Consider the following 20,941-nt stretch of genomic DNA (forward strand, 5'->3'; position numbering starts at 1 on the left):
TTTATAAAAATATTATCTAAATATTTTAACAAAATAATTCATTTTAATATACTAAATATTTAAAATTTTATAAATATATAAAAAAATATAATATAATTCAACACAAATAAGTATATTTGATGTATTGTGGGCAATGCGAATGTAAAATTTATGGGTAACTAGTTAGATTTTTTTATTTGTGGGCAATAATTTTAATTTTTTTACAAATTATTAATTTTTACAATTTACGGAAACGGCCCGAAACGTTTCGTGCGGGTGTCCAAAAGTTTCCGGTTTCCGAAACGTTTCTGAAACGGGAAACACAACTTTGTCGAAGTTTCCGTGCTTCATAGGTTGTGTCTAATTTGGTTCCAAGCAGTGGATATGCTATTTTAGCAGGTTTCCAAATAATGAAGTCTCGTAGCATTATCTTCATCAGCAGTTGCTCCAACGGTGTCATCATCTTCAAAAAAAGCCATTAATGGTAGGGGTCACTCCAAAATTTGAACTCAATTTTACTTACTATCTCTTACTTACTTTTTTTTTGTTTGCCAAAGATTGAATACGATTCTTACGGTCTCAGTTTGTTACGAACGAGTAGTTAGAGACGCCTTAACCAATTAGGCTAAGCTCTCTTATTTACCTTCATCTGACTAAAAAGAAAAAAATATTTTAAATATAATAATATAAATAATACTTCCAGAAGGCTACTTCCGATGATTGTCGTTTTGCTTTGTACTAAAAAAGAAAAAAGACGGGTCCTTTGAAGATTCAAATTTCAAATTTCAACAAGAATAGGAGGAATATTCCAAACATATTTCGTCACACTTTAAAAGCCATCCATCCATTTACTTTCTTTCCGTTGAGTTGGACAAAATCTGTAATCCACCGCCCGTGACGTTTCTGGAAAACACAGGCAGCTAAGCTTATAATTCCCATTTGAAACTTCAGCTCTACCACTTGTCAATATATTGTCGTGTTTTGGAAGCTTGTTTGCAAACTGTTTTGAGTTTGAGTGAAGATGACGACTATGGAGAGCTTGATAGGGTTGGTCAACAGGATACAGAGAGCTTGCACTGTCCTTGGAGACTACGGTGGCTCTGATAATGCTTTCTCTTCTCTTTGGGAAGCTCTTCCCTCTGTTGCCGTCGTCGGTGGCCAGGTTTCATTTTCTTTAGCTTCAATTTCACTATGCTATTTAATGTTTAAGAAATCCCTAAAATGGACGTAATTTGGATGCCAGAGTTCAGGAAAATCATCTGTGCTGGAGAGCATCGTAGGGCGGGACTTTCTCCCTAGAGGATCAGGTAATTTATATACCACACAAATACCTACTTGCATGAAACTCATAATTACTTGTGGTATGCCTCATTTGCAGGAATTGTAACTAGAAGACCTTTGGTCTTGCAGCTTCATAAGACTGACCATGGTTCCCCAGAGTATGCCGAGTTTCTTCACCTTCCTAACCGACGTTTCACTGATTTTTGTAATCTTCCTCCTCCTCTTCTTTCATTAGTTTTAACTCTCTAGTCTTTCCTGCAACTCAACTTAACTTAACACTATTTCCCCCTCTTCGTGCAGCCATGGTTCGCAGCGAAATTCAGGAGGAAACTGATAGAATCACTGGCAAAACCAAACAGATCTCTCCTGTTCCTATTCATCTCAGCATCTACTCTCCAAATGGTATCTCTATTCTGTTTCCGATAATTACTTGTAGTATGGCTAAATAATTGTCCATCTTTAGTCTTTTAACTGCTCTCCTTGGTTTCCTTCTTATTTCAGTTGTCAACTTAACCTTGATTGATTTACCTGGCTTGACAAAAGTTGCTGTTGGTACTTTTGCTTAACTGCTCCTTTCAAATTGAACTTTCACATGTCTTTTATTTCAATAGTTCATTTTTTGATGGATTGCATTTATCTATGTTCTTCAGAGGGACAGCCAGAGAGCGTTGTTCAGGAAATTGAGAGTATGGTTCGTTCTTATGTCGAGAAGGTATATGCAACCTCTTAACACATATTTTGTGTAAAAGCTACTATTGTTCTGTATCAACTTGTTGGATTCCTTCAATCTTCTCAAGCTATTTCCATTCTATGTTGCACGCTATTTATGTTCTGATTGATGACCTTGTTATATTTGCAGCCAAATTGTATCATACTCGCCATCTCCCCAGCTAATCAAGATATAGCCACGTCCGATGCCATCAAACTTTCTAGGGAAGTGGATCCCTCAGGTATGCCCTTTTACAATTTTACAATTTTACAATTCATTGCGTATACATTCTGAACAACAATTTTCCTTGCCTCAAATGTTCCATCTGAATCATTTTTACATTCCTCAGGTGAACGGACATTTGGAGTGCTGACGAAGCTTGATTTGATGGACAAAGGAACTAATGCGTTAGATGTAAAAAATTCTCTCTTTGTGTGCATGAGTTGCTTTTGATGCATTTTGGTCTCTCTGTGGCTGCCTACTCCATAACTCTGTAAATAAACAATACTTCATTTCTGTTCTTGCTTAAGGTACTTGAAGGAAAATCTTATCGGCTGCAACATCAGTGGGTTGGAATTGTCAACCGCTCACAGGCGGATATCAACAAAAATGTTGATATGATTGTTGCAAGGCGCAAGGAACGCGAGTACTTTGCCACAAGTCCTGACTATGGGCACTTAGCCAACAAAATGGGTTCAGAGTATCTTGCAAAACTTCTCTCAAAGGTTTGGGATTTGATTTACTGTTTTCTTCCAAAGAATTTGGAAAGGGGAGGAAAAAAACACGGGCATGATTAAAATGGTTTTATTTGTTTCAGCATTTAGAATCTGTTATTAGGGCTCGAATACCAAGTATCACGTCTTTGATAAATAAAAGCATTGAGGAACTTGAATCAGAGATGGACCATCTGGGTAGGCCTGTTGCTCTTGATGCTGGGGTGAGTACCTTTTTTTCCTTTCCTATTTTTCATTTCTCGTCTACTTCATCGATGAGACTGACACATGCTGGTTTAGGCTCAATTATACACTATCTTGGAACTTTGCCGTGCATTTGACAAGATATTCAAAGAGCACCTGGATGGAGGGTAAGAGCTGTCAATTGTTTATCATGCTCTAAATTCAGGTTCAGACTGTGCATTGCTAGGACATGTAACTGCAATTTATGCAACTTACTTATCAATTTGAAGAAAGTTGCTTGTTCAGAAATGATTCAACTGACTATCCTGTTGTAGAATAATCTAATTTTCTGATGTTACCTTGACCTCCATTTTAGGCGACCTGGAGGTGATCGCATTTATGGAGTCTTTGACAATCAGCTCCCTGCTGCTCTAAGGAAGCTTCCATTTGATCGACACCTTTCTCTTCAGAATGTAAGGAGAGTGGTTTCCGAGGCAGATGGTTATCAGCCACATCTGATTGCCCCAGAACAGGGCTACAGGCGTCTTATTGAGGGGTCATTGAATTATTTTCGGGGCCCAGCTGAAGCTTCTGTGGATGCTGTAAGGGGTTCGGTTCAGTTTATCTCAAAAATTTCTAGTTATCTTGTCTCATTTGTAATATTTTTCTTCATATTATTCGTGTTTGACATGTAGAAAAGAAGGTTCCCTTGTGTTTAACTAGATTTACTATGGTAGGTTCATTTTGTCTTGAAAGAGCTTGTGAGAAAATCCATTGGGGAAACACAGGTAAACATTGAAAATTTCTCTCATAAATTAATTCTCAACAGCTGAGATAGTCTTTTGCAAAGGGGAGTAAATTGTTAAGCTCTCACTAAAATGCAGGAATTAAGGCGTTTCCCTACTCTACAAGCTGACATTGCTGCTGCAGCAAATGAGGCTTTAGAGAGGTTCCGTGATGATAGCAAGAAAACTGTTGTTCGATTGGTGGACATGGAAGCTTCGTATCTAACTGTGGAATTCTTTCGGAGGCTTCCTCAGGAAGTGGAGAAAGTAGGAAATCCAGGTTCAGGTCCAGCATCCGCAGCTGTGGACCGATATTCTGAGGGGCACTTTAGGAGGATTGGGTCAAATGTGTCTTCTTACATTGGCATGGTCTCTGAGACACTGAAGAACACCATTCCTAAAGCTGTGGTCTATTGTCAAGTTAGAGAGGCGAAACAATCACTGCTAAATTACTTCTATGCTCAAATAGGGAAAAGAGAGGTAATCTCCACGGATTTCTTTTGTTGCTATCACCATCTAAATATTTTACAATACCTAGGGGCCAAATCATGTATATCTTTGCCTTGTATCCAGATTAAGCAGGGCACATTTGATTTTGTTGCCTGGTTAAGCGTCATAAGATTGCGTTCCATGTAATGCTGAATAGTTTTTTTGTTAATATTCCAGGGTAAGCAGCTCTCACAGCTGTTGGATGAAGACCCTACATTGATGGAGAGAAGACAAGAATGTGCAAAAAGGCTTGAATTATACAAGTCGGCGAGGGACGAGATTGATTCTGTATCATGGGCTCGATAAGCTATGATAGGGATGAGATTGTTTTGTTGTACTTGTAGTGTTCGATTCCTCTGTGATATGTTTGTAATTTATGATGGTTTGCTTGTAGGCTTTCTTGTATAATATAATGTAGTAGAGTGCTCCACCATTATCATTGTCTATGTGAATTATAGTTGAGCTTGGTTGGGTTGTTTTTCTTCAGTATGCCACAAATACGAAGCACTCGTAAATTCATATTCTGCATTTAGCACAATCATCCCAACCTTTGCAAGTATGGACCACTCGTTGAAATCAAATCTAACCTAATCAAGTTCATAAACTAACTGTCTCTTCCATCTCTAATAATTGAATTTGGACCGTCTATTCAAGATTTCAGAGAGATTAAAAAGAAGTAAAGATGATTCCGTATTTTTTGTTGATTAATTGATAAACATAATTAATTAAGTTTGGCTAAAATCAATTTATGTAATTTAGATAGGTGTCATCTTTACTGGCTTATAGTTTGAGTGGGTCCTCGTGCTTTACTAATTTTTCATTTTTTTCATTTCACTGTCACTAATTTTTTTATTTTGTTTTTTCCGGTAAAAATGGCAGCCGGAATTTGACACGTGTCAGTTGTTTTACTTTAACAATTTATCAAACATGCATAATTTTAGTTTGAAAATAGATTTTTAGGTCAAATTATGCATGCGTGAAAAATTTTCAGGTAAAAATAAATAAATTCCGGCTGCCGGCTAAACATTTGTTATCGGAAAAATTAAAATAGAAAAGATTAAAGTTAATAACTAAAATAAAATAAATTTTAATGATTGAAATGAAAAAAATTTAAAAGTTTAGTAACTCTCAAAATTAATTATCCGGGTCCTTATTTAACAGATTTACTAACAGTCGGCTTTATAAAGTTAAGAGCAAGGGCTTAGATGTGTGTGGTAATTTTTAGACAAAAAGGGGTTAATTGCAGCGGCAATCATGAGTTAAAAATATTTGTGAGCTCTGAGCTTAAAAGAAGAAGAAGAAGAAGAAGCAAGAGTGTGTTGAGGGAGAAGAGATGAGTGGAGCATTAAGTTTAATGCAGATTACTTCCACCTCCAAATTTCTATTTAGAACCTCTCGTTTTTCTCACGGTATTCTCTCTTTATGCGTTTTGTTAAAAATTAAAATTTGGATTTTCAATTGAATTTTCATGAATTGAAGTTTGGGCAGGAGGTTTTCATGGGAAGAAGGCAATATTTCCAAGCTTATTATGCTTCTCTAGACGTACGCAGACTGTCACCTACGAAGTTGTAAATGCAAGCTATTTACCCACCTCCCACACTACACAACCACCTACTCATTCCTCGGTACTTCTCAATCCTTCATGCTTTATTATGCTATTTGTCAATTTCTTGTAATACGAGCAAGTTATGATTGTCAAAATGGATTGTTTGTAGGATAACTTACAAGAAAAACTTGAAAATGTTGGTGCATTTCAAAAGCTGCCCATGGTCATGCCATCTGTTGACATTCTTTATTCTTCTTTGCGCAAGGCCAGGAAGGTCTCACCCACTAAAGGTCCCTTTTTCTTCTTCTCTTGGGCCATCCAATCCCTTCTCCTCTACTGAATAGCTTGTTCATCATTTCACAGGCATTGCTAATATTGCCAAGCGCGAGAGGAATAGAGCTGCTAAGCAACTTGATGCACTCATGAAGGTAACTTCCTATTCTTACATTTCTTTCCCACTCTTGTTCAAGTCTCAAAATGCTGCAATGTAAGCCTAGAGCTCTTTCTTTTTTCAGGAACTGGCAGTTCCATTAAGAGACTATTTGGATAACTTCCCTAAAAGAAAATATTTACATCCTTATGAAGGCTCTCTTATTGAGTTGACTCTTGGAGATGGAAATTACGAAGAGGTAAATTTTTGGAACTTGAAGCTCAATTCATTACTATTATACCCATCAAGTTTAGTGTAAAAACAAATTTTCTACTTCATAATTTCCCAAATAGGGTTTTTACCCCAAAAGAACTAATGTTACAGTGCTTTTGACGCTTCTCATTCTCGTTCTGAGCAAACTGGACTTCTATTGGACATGAAGTGGCAGTGATGCTTTATTTAACTAGTTATTCTAGTTTCAAAAATTTGCTGTTAGAAAAAGGAACACTATACTTTTATAGTTTCTAATAAGTTTGGAATCAAATTTTTTGCCATTTGAAGATTCGTCTAAGGTTTCACAGGTTTTGAGAAAAGTAGATACTCTGAGGAAGAAGGTGGTCTCCATTGGAAAGGAACATGCTTCCTTGTGTGCTAAGGTACTTCTTGTTCTTGAATATCCTCTTCTAGATTCTAGTTGTTTCACTGCTTAAATTGTGTAGTTGCAGTTATCGTTCAAGTGTTACTTTTTGTTCGGCACGCAACTTGAAAATGAAAGATCCTTCTTTTGAGTTTTTACTTACTTGAGTTTGTTAATCTTGTTAACTTCCTGTACGTTTACTTATTATGAATGTATTTGATTTTCTGATTCCTACTAAATAGGAAAGAAGCATGTAAGAATGCTTCGAAATGTCCAGACCTTTTTGACACCTGGAACCGTTATCTACCTTTTAATGAGTCTTAGGTTGTTCCATTTGTATGGTGCTGCTTCAGCAGACTGATCTTAGAATTCCATGTGCAAGCTATATTAGGATATAATAATAAAAAATTCTTATGTAATTATTATAGTTTCTATATACTGCTCGTCTTAGCTGTTTACTTCACTTTGGGAGAATATTGTTACTCGATCAAGGTTTTTATCATAGCATTTCAGAGTCTGATTATAGATGCGATATTTTAGAATTGAAGGATAATCAATGTTGCATTTTGCATTGCTTTTATAGTTTTATGTATAAGCATTGAAGGATTTCAATTTCAACTAACTGGGAAATTCATTTCTGGACAGTCATTGACAAAACGAGAGGCTGGGGAACGGTTGAATGAGGTCAGCTATTATTTTTTGATGTACCATTCTAGTACTATCCGTGACAACGAAGTGTGTTAATAACTGCAGGGTCAGGAAAGGCTTGAACAAATTTTTAAAAGTGAAGGAAAGGTGGTCGATGATTTATTGAACATTGCCAAGGTTTTTCTCTTTTTCTATAAACTTACATTTTTGCTGCAGCTCTTCGTCATTTTAGTCTCTTGTTTTCAATAATTATTTTGTGATCACGCATTCACATGAAGGCATGTGCCTTGTCAATTAGGAAATGAACTTACTTTGTGATATTTGTCTCCTTATACTAATGGTGGGGCTCCTTGAAGGTAAAAGATGGATCTAACATTTTCCACATTGGTAAAACTATGAATGTCCAGCAGAAAGTAAAAAATATTCAACATGAGCTGCCAACTTTATGAGGCATAAGTCTAGAAGGAAAAGAAATAAAGCTTTGTTCATTGCCTTATCCAGGGATTCTTAGCCTTCAATTGATATATGCTTTATTGGCAAATTTGTGATTGATAACAAGCATTACTTTTTGGTCAGTGCACTTGCTGCTCCTAAGCTTTTATACATCCTGCTATGTTGTTTCAAAATTTGGGTTCTGTTCTGGCAATGATCTATTATCTTATTATGTTAGAATTATACTCCACAATTTTCCAATTTGATTCCTAATATAATTGGCAGACTTTGCGCGCTATGCCGGTAATTGATTTGGAAACACCGACTCTCTGTCTTGTTGGAGCTCCTAATGTGGGAAAGTCGTCTCTGGTTCGTATACTTTCAACAGGGAAGCCTGAGGTTTGCTCAAATCTCTAGTATTTTTTTATTGCATGCAGATCCGGGGCTGAAGATTAATCATTTTGAAAGAACATAGATTACCAATTTAGCTGAAACTTTGTACAAAATGAAAATTTGAAATGATTCACTCCCATGCTTTTGGTTAACATTATTATATCTAATCATCCCTGTTACTTTTTGTCTCAAATATTTATGGTTAAGGACATGAGTTTGAAGAGCTCTAAGACGATTTGTAGTTTATTTGATTTCTAAAAAGAAAGAATTTAAACTATAGTTTGACTGGTGCTAAATGCTTTTCTTTTTCACAGTATCTGCTAAGCAGTTGAAGATACTGTTATGCATACTTCCTTTGAATGAACTGTGAATAGAATTCATCTTCTCTTTTTTTCCTCCAATTGGTGGAGTCAGATTTGCAACTACCCTTTTACAACTAGAGGAATTTTAATGGGCCATATTGCTATTGACTTCCAGAAGTTTCAGGTTAATCTCTCAATTCTTTACTCTGTTGGTTTGTTTTGTTAAAGTTGTTAATTATTGGCAATTCGTTTTGTTTTTGTAATTCCTTGGGATGTTCTGAAACTGGCTGCAGGTGACGGACACCCCAGGGTTACTGCAGAGATCCGATGGTAATACCTTCGCAATATTTATTGGTTTACTATTGATTTTGTAGCTCATGTTTTATGTCTGTAACATTTGCTGTCTTCTTAGTTTAATATTTTTGAATTTCAACTTTCAGAAGACAGGAACAATTTGGAAAAGTTAACGCTTGCCGTCCTTACACATTTGCCAACAGCAGTACTTTATGTTCACGATCTCACCGGAGAATGTGGAACCTCAGTTTCTGATCAGGTATCAAACAAATTCAATTTTGAAGTGACTATAAGACCTTAAACTTAGAATGCATTTTGTATAATAGAAGATCTACAGGTCAGCCTTGGTTTGTTTTGGGGACAAAGTAATTATGGATTTATTGGTGATTACATGTTTGCAGTTTGTGATATACAAAGAAATTAGAGAGAGGTTCAGAGGTCATCTATGGGTTGATGTAGTCTCGAAATGCGATCTATTGGAAGAGAAATGTGCAATGTTGAGTGCAGAAGATAGCAACTATGGTGATTTTGAAATGGCAGAGTATCATAAAAAAGGACCCAGTGGGGCAATCCGAGTGTCGGTAAAAAGTGGAGAAGGGGTGAATGAGGTAACTAATTTCATCCCAACCTTCAGATTGATATTGCTTTTTGAGGTGTATTGTTGTAATAAGATGCGTGGTTTGTGCAGCTAAAAGTTGGAGTGCATAATCTACTAGTGGCCCAGATGGAGAAGATAAAAGGCAAAGAAGACAATTCGTAGGCATAGTTGCAGGAATGGAACTTATTCATACCCAGTGGAATATTGAGATGCTCAACAGTACACAGGAATTAATGCTTTACCAAGAAGCCTTGTGGTTGTGGCCATCCATTACAAATAGGATTTTCCAAAAGAATAGGTGAAAGGATTTTATGTACATTTAATTAAAATTCTGGATAATTAAAAGAGAAGGAGATTAACCTGGGACTGTCTCAGTGTTTCTACATAGGCTTAGGTAGGCATGTGGAGTATTCATGCATAACCGAACTGAACTAACCAATTTTTTGTTCGGTTCGGTTTTCAGTTAATTAAGTTTGGTTATTATTATCATTTTTAAATCTTGGTTAATTCAGTTCCGTCTTTAGTTTAATTATTTTAAACTTATCCAACAGACTGAATTAACCGCAATTTATAGTGTCATTTTTGAGAAGTTTAAACTGTTTTCTTTTTAGAGAAATTCCGGACCGAAGTAATCAAATATTTTAGTTTGTGTTGGATTATGAAATTTTAGAGAAATGTGGGTTGCCTGGCCCTACCCCGGCTAATCAATTGAATCTGCTTTATTACCAAATAAGAGAGAATCGTAAATGAAGCCGTTAGAAATACGCAAAGTAAAAGTAAATGAGAAAGAAATAGGGAGTTGACAAATATAACCCTAACGGACAGAAGGAGGAGAAAGAAGGGTAAGTTTAAAGCTCCAGTCAGTTTCTCTCATTCATTTATTTCCCTCCTTTTCTCGCTCCCATTGTCGTCGCCACAGCCCGCAAGTATTCGTCGTCGGTACGAAACCTTTCTTCATGTTACATCTCTCTGCATTTTCATGGATTTTTTGATTTCCTTTCATGTTTTCTTTTCCTGTTATGATCACTACTAGCATATTAATACCAAAGCCAGATCCTCCGTGCTATTGCTTCGATCTAGCTTATTGATGATTGGATCTCAATTCCCTCTTTCTCATCTCCATCGTCCTCTTTGCTTTTGTGTTTTCATATTTGGATCTGCTTCTATTTCTTTTTGCATTTGATGCTTACATTTTGTTAGATTAGCATGCTGAATTATGGATCATTTCCGAGATCTGCTTCATTTTCATCTTTTCATTCTTACAGATGTTTCTCTCTCTTTTCACAGTATATTTGATCCGTACTCATGGAAACTTCTGTTGATGTTGCACCCAGGGTAACTTTACTAAACCCTATTCACATTCTCTTTCATTTCCATACCGCATTCAACTTTTATTTTCTAACCTAACTAAATCATCCATCAACTATAATTTTCAAAATCACATTTTCTCTCACATATCTTCCTAAATGAGAATTACTATCTTAAATATGGACTTAGCAAGGGAGAGCTGTAGGGATAATAGTTTTAAACTCTGTTTATTTGCCTCTGTTTCAGTCGTCTTCTCAATTGCTACAATGATGTTTGTTGTATATATGGTTGCAGGAGGAAAATAGGATTGCACCAAATAAACCTACAGTTGTTTTTGTTCTGGGTAAGCTGCCCAATTGTTCACAATTATATTATCTAACAAATATTTACATCGCATACTTTCCCTGTTTGTAATTGTAAAACCTGGATATCCTTCTTTGTACAATAGTTTGGAGTTTCATCTGCATTCATTTATTGCATTTCACAATTTCTAACTCTTCTCTCTGCCAAACAAGTAAATACTAAATTTTGAGGATCTGTCAATCAAAGGGATTATGTCGAGATGTTTGGTGTCCAATAACAGCTCTATTTACATTATTTTGTTATGTTATGAGGCTCTCACGTATGGTTTCATTTTTCCTCTATACATGCAAAAAATAGTTTTTAATTAGGATTCATCGGATGAGTGATAGGATGGAATTAAGCATATCATTTTAAGGTTGTGCAAGATTTGTTTCTGTGAGTAGCAACACTATGATATTGATGGCTAGCTACCTCTTCATCAATCCTTCAATTTTGTACATTTCTTGTAAAATCAATCCTTCAATTTTGTACATTTCTTGTAAAAGGTTTTGTTATATACAATTTTTTCAATTAATCAACAGGGGGCCCAGGCAGCGGAAAGGGTACCCAATGTGCAAATATTGTCGAGCATTTTGGCTATACTCATCTCAGTGCTGGGGATCTTCTTCGAGCAGAAATCAAATCTGGCTCTGAAAATGGGTATGGCATAAATTCATGCATTTATCTTTTGTGAAGCAACCAATGTTGACAATATTTGGGTGGTTATTCTCTAAATAGCACAAAAAAAATAAAAAAATTCTTCCTCAACTCTTCTAAATTGGTGCTCTGAGTTTGACCCATCTCATTGGCTTCATGTTCTCAGTATCCATCTAATTTGGCCATTCTTAGTGTTTAATCAATAAAAACTATATATTATGATTCATTGACAGGGTCTAGTTGCTCAAGTGAAATTCTACACTTACAGAGTATAGAAATCGTTTGGTTCCCTAAGAGTATAATTATTCAAAAAATCGATGATATCGTAAGATGTTATAAATGCTAGTCTATTTATTATGATGTACTTTTGTGCCTTTCTTGCTAGGAGTTGATTCATATATGTCAATTGACTCAATTCTTTTCCGAGGAATTTTTTTATCTGATCTTAGAGTAGAACCAGATGCTTATATTAGTTCTTGCAAACTACTCTTAATTCTATCAAGTGCTTCATTTTTGTATAAGCCACCTAACTACTTTACTACTTTTTTGCATGGAATTCCATATTGTATTACTGATTTGGAGTTTTTGTAATGCAACTTTTTTGCATATTCTCAATAATAAATCTTTTTTCTCATTGTGGGTTACAGAACTATGATTCAGAATATGATAAAGGATGGTAAGATTGTACCATCTGGAGTAACAATCAAGCTTCTTGAAAAAGCAATGCTAGAAAGTGGCAATGACAAATTTCTGATTGATGGTTTTCCTCGCAATGAAGAAAATCGTGCGGCATTTGAATCTGTTGTAAGATTCCTAACGACTCTGTTTGAATTATGATTCTTATATGCTGAGATAGAGATCCTATTTTAAATAGTGATTTTAAGGAGGTCTTTACTTGAAATCTTGTGAAGATAGTGAGTTTGGAAAAGGTTTGTATATTAATTATGTATTTGTTTGGAGCAACTTAATCCCAAGTTAAAAGCGATCAAGTTTATCAATTCTCTTTCACCATTCCAAGAAATTTTGTGCTGTCTTCGGAAATATTTAGCACCGCTATTCAATCTGTGAACCACTTTTTCCCAAATTAGTTTTAGATCCACTGACCTTTTGTAACTAAAAAGCAAGTTATCTAGGTATGCTAAAGGATGCGTTTTTTTTAAATGATTATTTAGGTTCTTAGTAGATTTCCTATGAATATAATCGAGCCAAGACAGTTGCGAGTTCTTCAAGTTTGAATCAAAAATCTAAAGTCTAGCTCAAGTATATTCATAATTTTATAATATGAAAAAAATTAATTTAACTTTTTAAATATAATTGAGTCGAGTCATTATATTTCTTGATCCAGTGACCTTTTGTGTATAAAAGCAAGTTATCTAGGTATGCTAAAGGATGCGTTTTTTTAAAGAAAGTTTATTTAGGTTCTTAGTAGATTTCCTATGAATATAATCGAGCCAACACACTTGCGAGATCTTCGAGTTTGAATCGAACAATAAAGTCAAGCTCAAGTATTTCAATAATTTAATATTATGAAAAAAAATTAATTTAACTTTTTTAAATCTGATCAAGTCAAGTCATAATATATCTTGATCATGTGGAGTTTGAACTCTGTAATTATAGCTAGATCGAGTTCGAGATTCAAAACTTTTAGTTGAGTCGATTCGAGTTTGACAATCTTTCAATTTGACTCACCTCAGTTACACCCCTAAGTTCTCCATATATATTCGATTTCGAAAGGAGGAGATGGCTAATCTTTGTATTATAATTGGATTACACCTATTTTCTAATGGCCATATTGGATTTAGATTATCTTGGGAGTTCTAATGTTTTCATTGTCTTCTGGTATCTTTTTATAATGTATTATCCTTAAAATTTATCGTCTTTTTGCTCACTGCTTTAGGTTTTTGTGCAGACTGAAATTGAGCCAGAAGTTGTTTTGTTTTTTGATTGCTCCGAAGAAGAGATGGAGAGTCGCCTTTTAAGTAGGAACCAGGTTTGATGAATGGAACCTATGTGTACAGAGCATGAGTTTGTTTTTTTTAGGTCATTTTATTTATTTTTTTCATTTTTTCATTGTGAAAAGGGAAGAGTAGATGACAACATTGAGACAATTAGGAAGCGTTTTAAAGTTTTTCTAGAATCTAGTATCCCTGTGGTGGAATACTATGAATCCAAGGGAAAAGTTCGGAAGGTAATCTTTTTTTATATTTCATTTATTATATTATAATATTCACTTTTCAGCCATTGATATTGTTGTTCTGACCTGTAGATTGATGCTGCAAAACCAATTGAGGAAGTTTTTAAGGATGTTAAAGCCATTTTTGCCCCAAAGCATGAGAAGGTAAAAGAAACATAGATGTGCTAATTTATGGTAAAGGAATTCATCATTATGTTGGGAGGTCTGAATTCAGCGGCGTAGCCAGAAATCGAAACTAAGAGGGGCAAAATAGAAAAGAATTTCATATGATATATATAATCTAATTTTTTTATATAATTAAGGGGGTCCATATGTATTAATTATCTAAATAACACGTTAAATTTTAAAAAAATTACTTGAGAAATTTGTAATTTTGAAAAAATAAGAGGGGCAAATGCCCCTCTTATCCACAACGTGGCTCCGCCACTGTCTGAATTGAATCAGTTTTATTAGCTTATAGAATGAGGTGCATGGTAATTTATTGAATAGATTCATTGTCCACATACGCTGTCATGAACTTAGTTGAGGTGGTGAATTACTAATATGAGTTTCTTGGCTGCCTGCATGTCACTACGCGAGAATCTATACCTTTTTTTTATAAGCTAGAGTTCAGAAAAGTTTTGCCGAGTACAATTCAGGATCAATTCTGGCTGACCTGAATTTTCTGGGCCATGAATGCAATCTTAGTTTGTAACAGGAGTGGTTTTTATTCCGAGTATGTAAGAGGTGGAAAAATGAATCTGGTAAAATTGGTGAAAATATCTTCTTGTTGCAAATATGCATGATGTGAGGACCATTTAAGATGTTTTGGGATCTGCACTATTGTGATTAGCAATGGGCTCTCACTGTTTTGGTATATTACTCAATATTACTAGAACATGTTACTTCCTTTATTAAATTGTAAATAATTGAGCAAGTTTTATGGCATGCAAGGCCATCTATGAGTTTGGGGTTTCAAAAGGCCAAGATAGGTTCTTTTAGCTTTTTATTGTTACTTTGAGAGTCTACAGTTTGGTATCATGTTATAAGTGCACCGATCCTCATTCGTTTATGACTTTTGCAGGCTTCTATGGTGTAGGGATTGGATTGACTATCAATATGAAGGTAATGTTTGTGTTAGATGTGCTCATTTGAAGTTGGTTTTCTCCTTCGATAATTGAAACAGCGTGTTTGGTGGAATAGATGTAACGGTAGTTATATACTTATATTCCTTTTCAGGTGATGTGTTATCTGTCGATTGGAGTCGTAAGGTCGGCACAGGTTCTTACTTAAAGTTTTTACTTATAGTTTACTGTGTGATGAGGAATATACCTCTTTATTCTTGTTACTGCTGTATTCTTTGAATAAAGGATAATACAAAATAATAATAATAATTGGCTACATCTAGTGTTATCATCTCATCTTTAGTCTGCAAATATTCCTCGTAGTAGGGGCGAGTAATATTCGGATTAATGTTAATTTACTATAAAGCACCCTTATTTGAATGGAAATTGTTAATGTTAATTTACTACTGCTGCTTTTTGATGTTTATTCAGCATTATTTGTTTGATTGAACATTATGGATATCTATTTCAGTACTTATTTAATTGTTGATGTCAAACAGATTGGTGGTATATCCAACCAAAAGTTAATAGTGTTATTTAATTTTGCTTAGTGTTTGGATAGCTGTGCATTTAAGAACAAATAGTTGGAATTATAAAGTACAAGTGCAGAAAAGAAGAGAAATATTATAATCCAAAGTAATTATTTTATGTTTTTGATATCATTATGCGTGGACAGCAGAAACGTTTGCATACTAATGAAGAATTAATATTAGTAATTATTATAATAAAGAGGTTTAAAGCCATGACGGAGACTGGCTTGCCAAATTTTGTCGACGTCGAAAATGGTGTTTCCACACTCATTCACATTCCATCCTTCCAGGCCATGCACTATTCCACCGGCTCTCCATGCGCTCATAACCCTTCTTGGCAGCCAATTCTGTTAAGTTTGTAAAAAAGAAGAATGAAATGCAATTATATGTATAACAAAGAAGAAAAAAAGGCAAGTCCAAGAACGAGTTAGATACCTCACAAGAGTCGACATTTTCAATTGAAGAAGGAGCAATCATGGCCGGAGTGGGATAATAAAAGCAAGTATTTCGGAGTTTCTTGGGTGGAAATTGGGACAAGGGGATGAATAAGGTTCCTTTGCCTGCCTTGTTTTGATCCTCTTCACTCAACTTATCGTCTACTAGCCACGTCTTCAAATGATAGTTTTTGGAAAGAAGCAGATTATTGGAGTGCCGTGTTCCAATGGAGGCCTTGAGCTCCTCATAATCCTCCTCGAGGGTCGTTACCACCTGGATGCCCTTCTTGCAGAGAGCAAAGGCAACAGCAAAAGCAACCTTACTGAGGCTTCCCCGGAAAAGAAGCTGAGTTGTTCCTTTCGGAATACAATCTACCACTACTGCTGCCGCCAGACTGCTTCCATCCACCAGCTTTACTTTCAGCCTCGGATGCTTCTCTATATATATCTCTCCGTACCTATTCAGTTCCTTCCCCTGCATACATATATATGTTTATGCATTCAGTTCATGAATTAATGATCCTGTTAATCTCATGTTAAGTAATGAACAAAACTAGCCTGATTCAGAAGTCCAAGACTTAACACTTGCACTCCTTTTTCCTCTGCTTCCAGTAAGGATTCTTCGATCATTTTATTGATTGCTTCATTCTGCCATTTCATTGAGTACTGTAGATTGTACTTTGGAATAACCCATGTTTGCAGTCTTAGTTTGTCGAAGCGGTTCCTTTGAAGAACAAAAGTGCGGCCATAAATCCAATTGAAGATGACAGTGGAGAGAGTGAGAGGCCACAATAACCAGAGGTACCATGTGGAAGATTCCGGGATGGAGGCGAGTCGTGCAAATCCCAGGCGGAGGTGATAGATGGAGTGGGGCGTGGTCAGGTGGGTAAGGTGCACCACATGAGCCACTTCCTCCTGTCTTGCAAGTGACTTATGATAGAGGGAATCTGAAGATTTGTCCACGGTTCCATATATGTAGTCGTACATGGGCATAAACAGAGAGTAGTTTGTTCTGAATTGGGTGTGGTGAAGAGAATGGAAGCTGCATGATAAATAAATTAAGACAACAGTGCATGGTAATGAATTATAAAATGAAGGAATGAAACTTACGAAGCAGTGTAGAAGAGATACTTGAGAGGTGGAAAAATAGAAAAAAAGAATTTAGGAATGAACTCAAAATTACAGTGCCCCATATTGTTCATGAAGTCGATGAAAGTGATGTAACCGAGATACGCCACTACGGAGGCGGTTCCCGTAAACACCGTGGTTAGCATTGGAATAGCGAATAGTATGAGATAGGCAACGTGCTCTGCAAATGGATGGATCACAGCTGCATATATATATATAGATAGAGTGAGTAGATTAATGATGGAAGGATGAGAAGCATCAGATGAAAGAAACGAACATGTAATGGGCTCTGTAACAATGGAGGAATGGTGATGAGAGTGGTAGCGAGAGTAGAGGTAGTGATGATGAAGAAGTCTGTGTAGCCAATAGTAAATGAACTCGACGGGACCCATATGCAGCAGAATTGTTATGATTACGCCGTCCGTTCTCCAAAAAGGCATCTGGTTGGCTTGCGGAATCACCATTCCCCCGACGTAAAATATCACTCCATTTAACAGTATTTGATCATCCCTGCATGAATGAGTAGATGGATATTATAAGCTAATACTTAAGTGCAAACAAACAAACAAATGCTAACGGACCAGTTTATTTCTCTATCTATCTGATCAAATTCGATGCCTTTGTCGACGATCCTGTTATTCCCTTTGGCTGTCCGGTGACGGGAAAGGCTGACCCACAGCTGGTTGTGCACCATTCTCATCAGCAAAAATGGCAGAATTAAATAGCTGGCATTCATTTTTTCTCCTTTAACGGCGAATAAGTACATGTGGCGAATCACCCATGGAGCCAGTATCACATGCTGCATCCACATATCATTGGTTCATTAAATAAAATGAAAATGAGCTGCTTGTTCCTAGCATGCATGCATAGTACGTACGTACCTTGAAGCTTCCGAGAGGCTTCCATGGCCACTGGCTGAGAACTCCCGGCATAGAAGCCATAACTATATATTGCAGGATTCTTTATCTCCAGGCAACTCCTACATATATAGTTGTGAGAGCGATGAGTCATCGAAAGTGAAGGGTACGTAGTATTTAAATAAGGAGAGAACCAGACAAAGACATGTTGCCAACCATAGGGCATGCTGGCATGCAAATTAAGGATTTGAGAGATATTTCAACATTGGTGTAGTACTACTATGTCTATGTTTAATAATTTTAATGATTCTTGCCTACCCAAAATTAAATAGTCCTGTCTGTCTCATTCCTTCATTTATTGGTCATACTGCAACGTTTTCTTTGTTTGTTCATATTAGTGATAGCTTTACAATTAGGAAGTCATGTGCTTTTTCTGTTTTCAATATATATATATATATATATGAATGAATGAAATTAAACCATTTAATTTCTAATTAACCACATACTAAAGAAATCGGTAATTATATATTTCTAAAATAAAAAGGCTTATACATTTTTCTTTTTCTTAAATTGCTTAAGATAATGAATTTAGAACACAGGTTATTTAATGGGTTAATTACATATAAAATCACCATCTTTACACGAATTCTCAAAAATAACACGACCTTTAAAATGTGTCAATTTAAGGCATCACCTTTCATTTATTTTTAAAAACAACATGGGCACGTTTTTAGATAAAATTTTGCTGACTTGGACATCCAATAGGAGTGACACATGTCATGCCACGTCAGCAAACCCGTGTTGTTTTTAAAAAGAAATGAAAGGTGATGCCCTGAATTGCAACGTTTTAAAGGTTGTGTTATTTTTGCAATTTCGTGTAAAGGTGGTGATTTTATGTGTAATTAACCCTTATTTAATTCAGTTTTTATTTTTTTGAACAACTAATTCTGAACTCTTCATTTTTAGTTCAGATTATTCCATAATTATATTTTTATTGCAAAAGATAGGTTTAGAATAATTTTATCGCAACAATTAGAGAACTTTATAATTTTTTTTGTATTCCTCACGTCCGATTTGTATTTTACGTGTTTTTAAAATACAATTATGGGGTAATCTGATCAAAAAATGAAGAATTTTATGATTAGTTGCTAAAAAAATAAAAATTATATTAAATGTTCTTGTGTGACAAGTTCAGAGAACGTGTCGACCCGTGTTCCATGAATTTGGAATGTTTTGAATTAATATGGTGAAAGAAAGTGTGATTGCAGGCAGATTGAATTCCTTGATATCACATTTTAGTTAAATAAATGTGGGGAAATTTAGGTATTTACTCCAAAAATAAAAATATTTGCACATTTTACCTCAATACAGAGAATTTACAGAAAATACCTCACGTTTTTTTTCAGATTTATGTTTTTACTCTGAGTTTAAAAATATTTATGATTTTACTCCGTTATCATCTGGTTATCATAAGTCCTTCTGTAATTATATTCTTGCGTATATTATCATCCAATTATCATAGCCTTATCATACTTCATTATCTATTTATCTTACTGCAGTGTTATGATAGCGACATGATAATGTACTGATACTGACATGATAATCAGACATTGTTTTATCATAACATAATCGTAGATATTATCATAACATTATCATCTTGGTACCATAAATATTATCATCTCGCTATCATATGATTATGTTATGATAACGATATATGATAATATTATGATAACGATATGGTAATCAAACATTATTTTCTGCAGAATTTTTTTTTCCCGGCAATGTTATGATAACTACATGATAATACGGTGATACTCATATGATAATAAGAGGATTTCTATAAAAAAATTCCTTTTTGACATGATAATCAGACACTATTTTATCATGACATAATCATAGATATTATCATAACATTATCATCTTGGTACCATAAATATTATTATCTCGGTATCATATGATAATGTTATGATAACGATATATGATAATATTATGATAACGATATGATAATCAAACATCATTTTCTGAAGAATTTTTTTTTCCTGCAATGTTATAATAACTACATGATAATACAGTGATACTCGTATGATAATCAGAGGATGTTTTTCTATAAAAAAATTCTCTTTTCTGCAGTGTTATAATAATATGATGATAATGCAGTGATACTCCTATGATAATCAGATGCTGTTTTGTTTGCAGAAAATCGTTTTTTTATCATAAAATCATTTTTCATGCAGATTTTTAGATCTAAAATTGAAAAAATCAAAGAGTAATTTATTTAGATCTGAAAGTTAACATAAATCGTATTAATCACCACGAATTAAGAAAAAAAACTCTAAAATCAAATATGAAACAAACGGAGAGCGACAGTAGAATGATGGCGGAGCGGCGGCGGACTGATGGCAGAGCGAACACGAAGAAGAGACTAAAAATGAAAAAGAAAAGAAGAAGAAGAAAAAAAAAGAGAGAAAATAGAAAAAAGTGACAGTTGTCACTTAGAGTAAAAAAAATAGGGCTTTTTATATAAAATACAGGATTTGGGCTAGACTTTACTTTTATACAGCCCAATGCATATCTTTACTTTTCACACCATCAATTTTATGAAACCTAACCTTTTTTTTTGGATTTCTTTCTTTTTTACTGTTTTCTTATTTTCCTTCTCAATTGACGGTTTCTTCATTCTTCTCCGCCATTTTCGCTTCTCTTCTCCACGATTTTGTTGTGCGTTATCTCCATTACTGCACGACTCCTCTTGCTTCTCTCATTTTTATTTCTATTTCATCATTATCTCAATCGTTTTTGCTTATATAACAGTAAATTCTTTTGAGTTGTGAAAAAAAATTCACGATTTCTACTCCTTCACTTCCGCCGTTTCGCCTCCGCTGTTGCGCCTCCGCCGTTTCGCCTCCATCGTTCCGCCTTTGTCTCGCCGCACCATCTTTCTTTTATCTTTTTAATTTTAGATCTGAAATTTTTTGTTCTTTTTTTTTTATTTTCAGATCTGTAATTTGTTTATCTTTTACTGTTGATTC

General features: G+C 35.1%; 4 protein-coding genes across 8 annotated transcripts in view; 3 read left to right on the top strand and 1 right to left on the bottom strand.

Moving 5' to 3' along the window:
• Positions 1-687: 687 nt before the first annotated feature.
• LOC126686727 (phragmoplastin DRP1E) lies at positions 688-4,572 on the top strand. Of its 2 annotated transcripts, XM_050380942.2 has the most exons (15): positions 694-1,141; positions 1,223-1,286; positions 1,358-1,465; positions 1,561-1,662; positions 1,762-1,812; positions 1,911-1,972; positions 2,120-2,210; positions 2,319-2,383; positions 2,500-2,694; positions 2,787-2,906; positions 2,983-3,053; positions 3,242-3,467; positions 3,603-3,653; positions 3,750-4,130; positions 4,317-4,572. In XM_050380942.2, the coding sequence occupies exons 1-15, from the start codon at positions 1,001-1,003 to the stop codon at positions 4,443-4,445; spliced, it is 1,857 nt and encodes a 618-aa protein (XP_050236899.1). In that variant the 5' UTR covers positions 694-1,000; the 3' UTR covers positions 4,446-4,572. The 2 variants fall into 2 exon arrangements, with proteins under 2 accessions (XP_050236900.1, XP_050236899.1); XM_050380943.2 differs by lacking the exons at positions 3,603-3,653; positions 3,750-4,130; positions 4,317-4,572 and adding an exon at positions 3,561-3,599 and having other exon boundaries at positions 688-1,141.
• Positions 4,573-5,336: 764 nt separating this feature from the next.
• On the top strand, positions 5,337-9,848 carry LOC126686728 (uncharacterized). 2 transcript variants are annotated; one of them, XM_050380944.2, is made up of 14 exons: positions 5,337-5,548; positions 5,619-5,764; positions 5,855-5,975; positions 6,049-6,113; positions 6,201-6,314; positions 6,637-6,711; positions 7,338-7,376; positions 7,446-7,517; positions 8,058-8,171; positions 8,580-8,651; positions 8,761-8,797; positions 8,908-9,020; positions 9,163-9,369; positions 9,450-9,848. In XM_050380944.2, the coding sequence occupies exons 1-14, from the start codon at positions 5,473-5,475 to the stop codon at positions 9,519-9,521; spliced, it is 1,323 nt and encodes a 440-aa protein (XP_050236901.1). In that variant the 5' UTR covers positions 5,337-5,472; the 3' UTR covers positions 9,522-9,848. The 2 variants fall into 2 exon arrangements, with proteins under 2 accessions (XP_050236901.1, XP_050236902.1); XM_050380945.2 differs by having other exon boundaries at positions 5,339-5,548; positions 5,628-5,764.
• Positions 9,849-10,159: 311 nt separating this feature from the next.
• Positions 10,160-20,941, top strand: part of LOC126686730 (UMP-CMP kinase 3-like) — a 38,309-nt gene continuing 27,527 nt past the window's right edge. Inside the window, exons 1-10 of one of the 3 annotated variants that reach the window (XM_050380948.2) lie at positions 10,168-10,298; positions 10,647-10,694; positions 10,962-11,010; positions 11,552-11,669; positions 12,314-12,470; positions 13,576-13,656; positions 13,747-13,854; positions 13,933-14,004; positions 14,924-14,964; positions 15,079-15,240. In XM_050380948.2, the coding sequence (XP_050236905.1) occupies positions 10,665-10,694; positions 10,962-11,010; positions 11,552-11,669; positions 12,314-12,470; positions 13,576-13,656; positions 13,747-13,854; positions 13,933-14,004; positions 14,924-14,938 (630 nt within the window). In that variant the 5' untranslated portion in view covers positions 10,168-10,298; positions 10,647-10,664 and the 3' untranslated portion in view covers positions 14,939-14,964; positions 15,079-15,240. Of the gene's footprint in view, positions 10,299-10,624; positions 10,695-10,961; positions 11,011-11,551; positions 11,670-12,313; positions 12,471-13,575; positions 13,657-13,746; positions 13,855-13,932; positions 14,005-14,923; positions 14,965-15,078; positions 15,241-20,941 lie in introns of those variants that run through there. The other 2 variants (XM_056106255.1, XM_056106254.1) reach the window with 2 other exon arrangements.
• On the bottom strand, positions 15,568-18,068 carry LOC130014453 (very-long-chain aldehyde decarbonylase CER1-like). Its single transcript, XM_050380940.2, has 7 exons — positions 17,937-18,068; positions 17,637-17,854; positions 17,333-17,565; positions 17,038-17,257; positions 16,486-16,969; positions 15,929-16,402; positions 15,568-15,840 (listed from the first exon to the last, which is right to left on the bottom strand). The coding sequence occupies exons 1-7, from the start codon at positions 17,994-17,996 to the stop codon at positions 15,673-15,675; spliced, it is 1,857 nt and encodes a 618-aa protein (XP_050236897.1). The 5' UTR covers positions 17,997-18,068; the 3' UTR covers positions 15,568-15,672.

The sequence above is a fragment of the Mercurialis annua genome, linkage group LG6, assembly GCF_937616625.2.
Source record: "Mercurialis annua linkage group LG6, ddMerAnnu1.2, whole genome shotgun sequence".
NCBI classification, from domain to species: domain Eukaryota; kingdom Viridiplantae; phylum Streptophyta; class Magnoliopsida; order Malpighiales; family Euphorbiaceae; genus Mercurialis; species Mercurialis annua.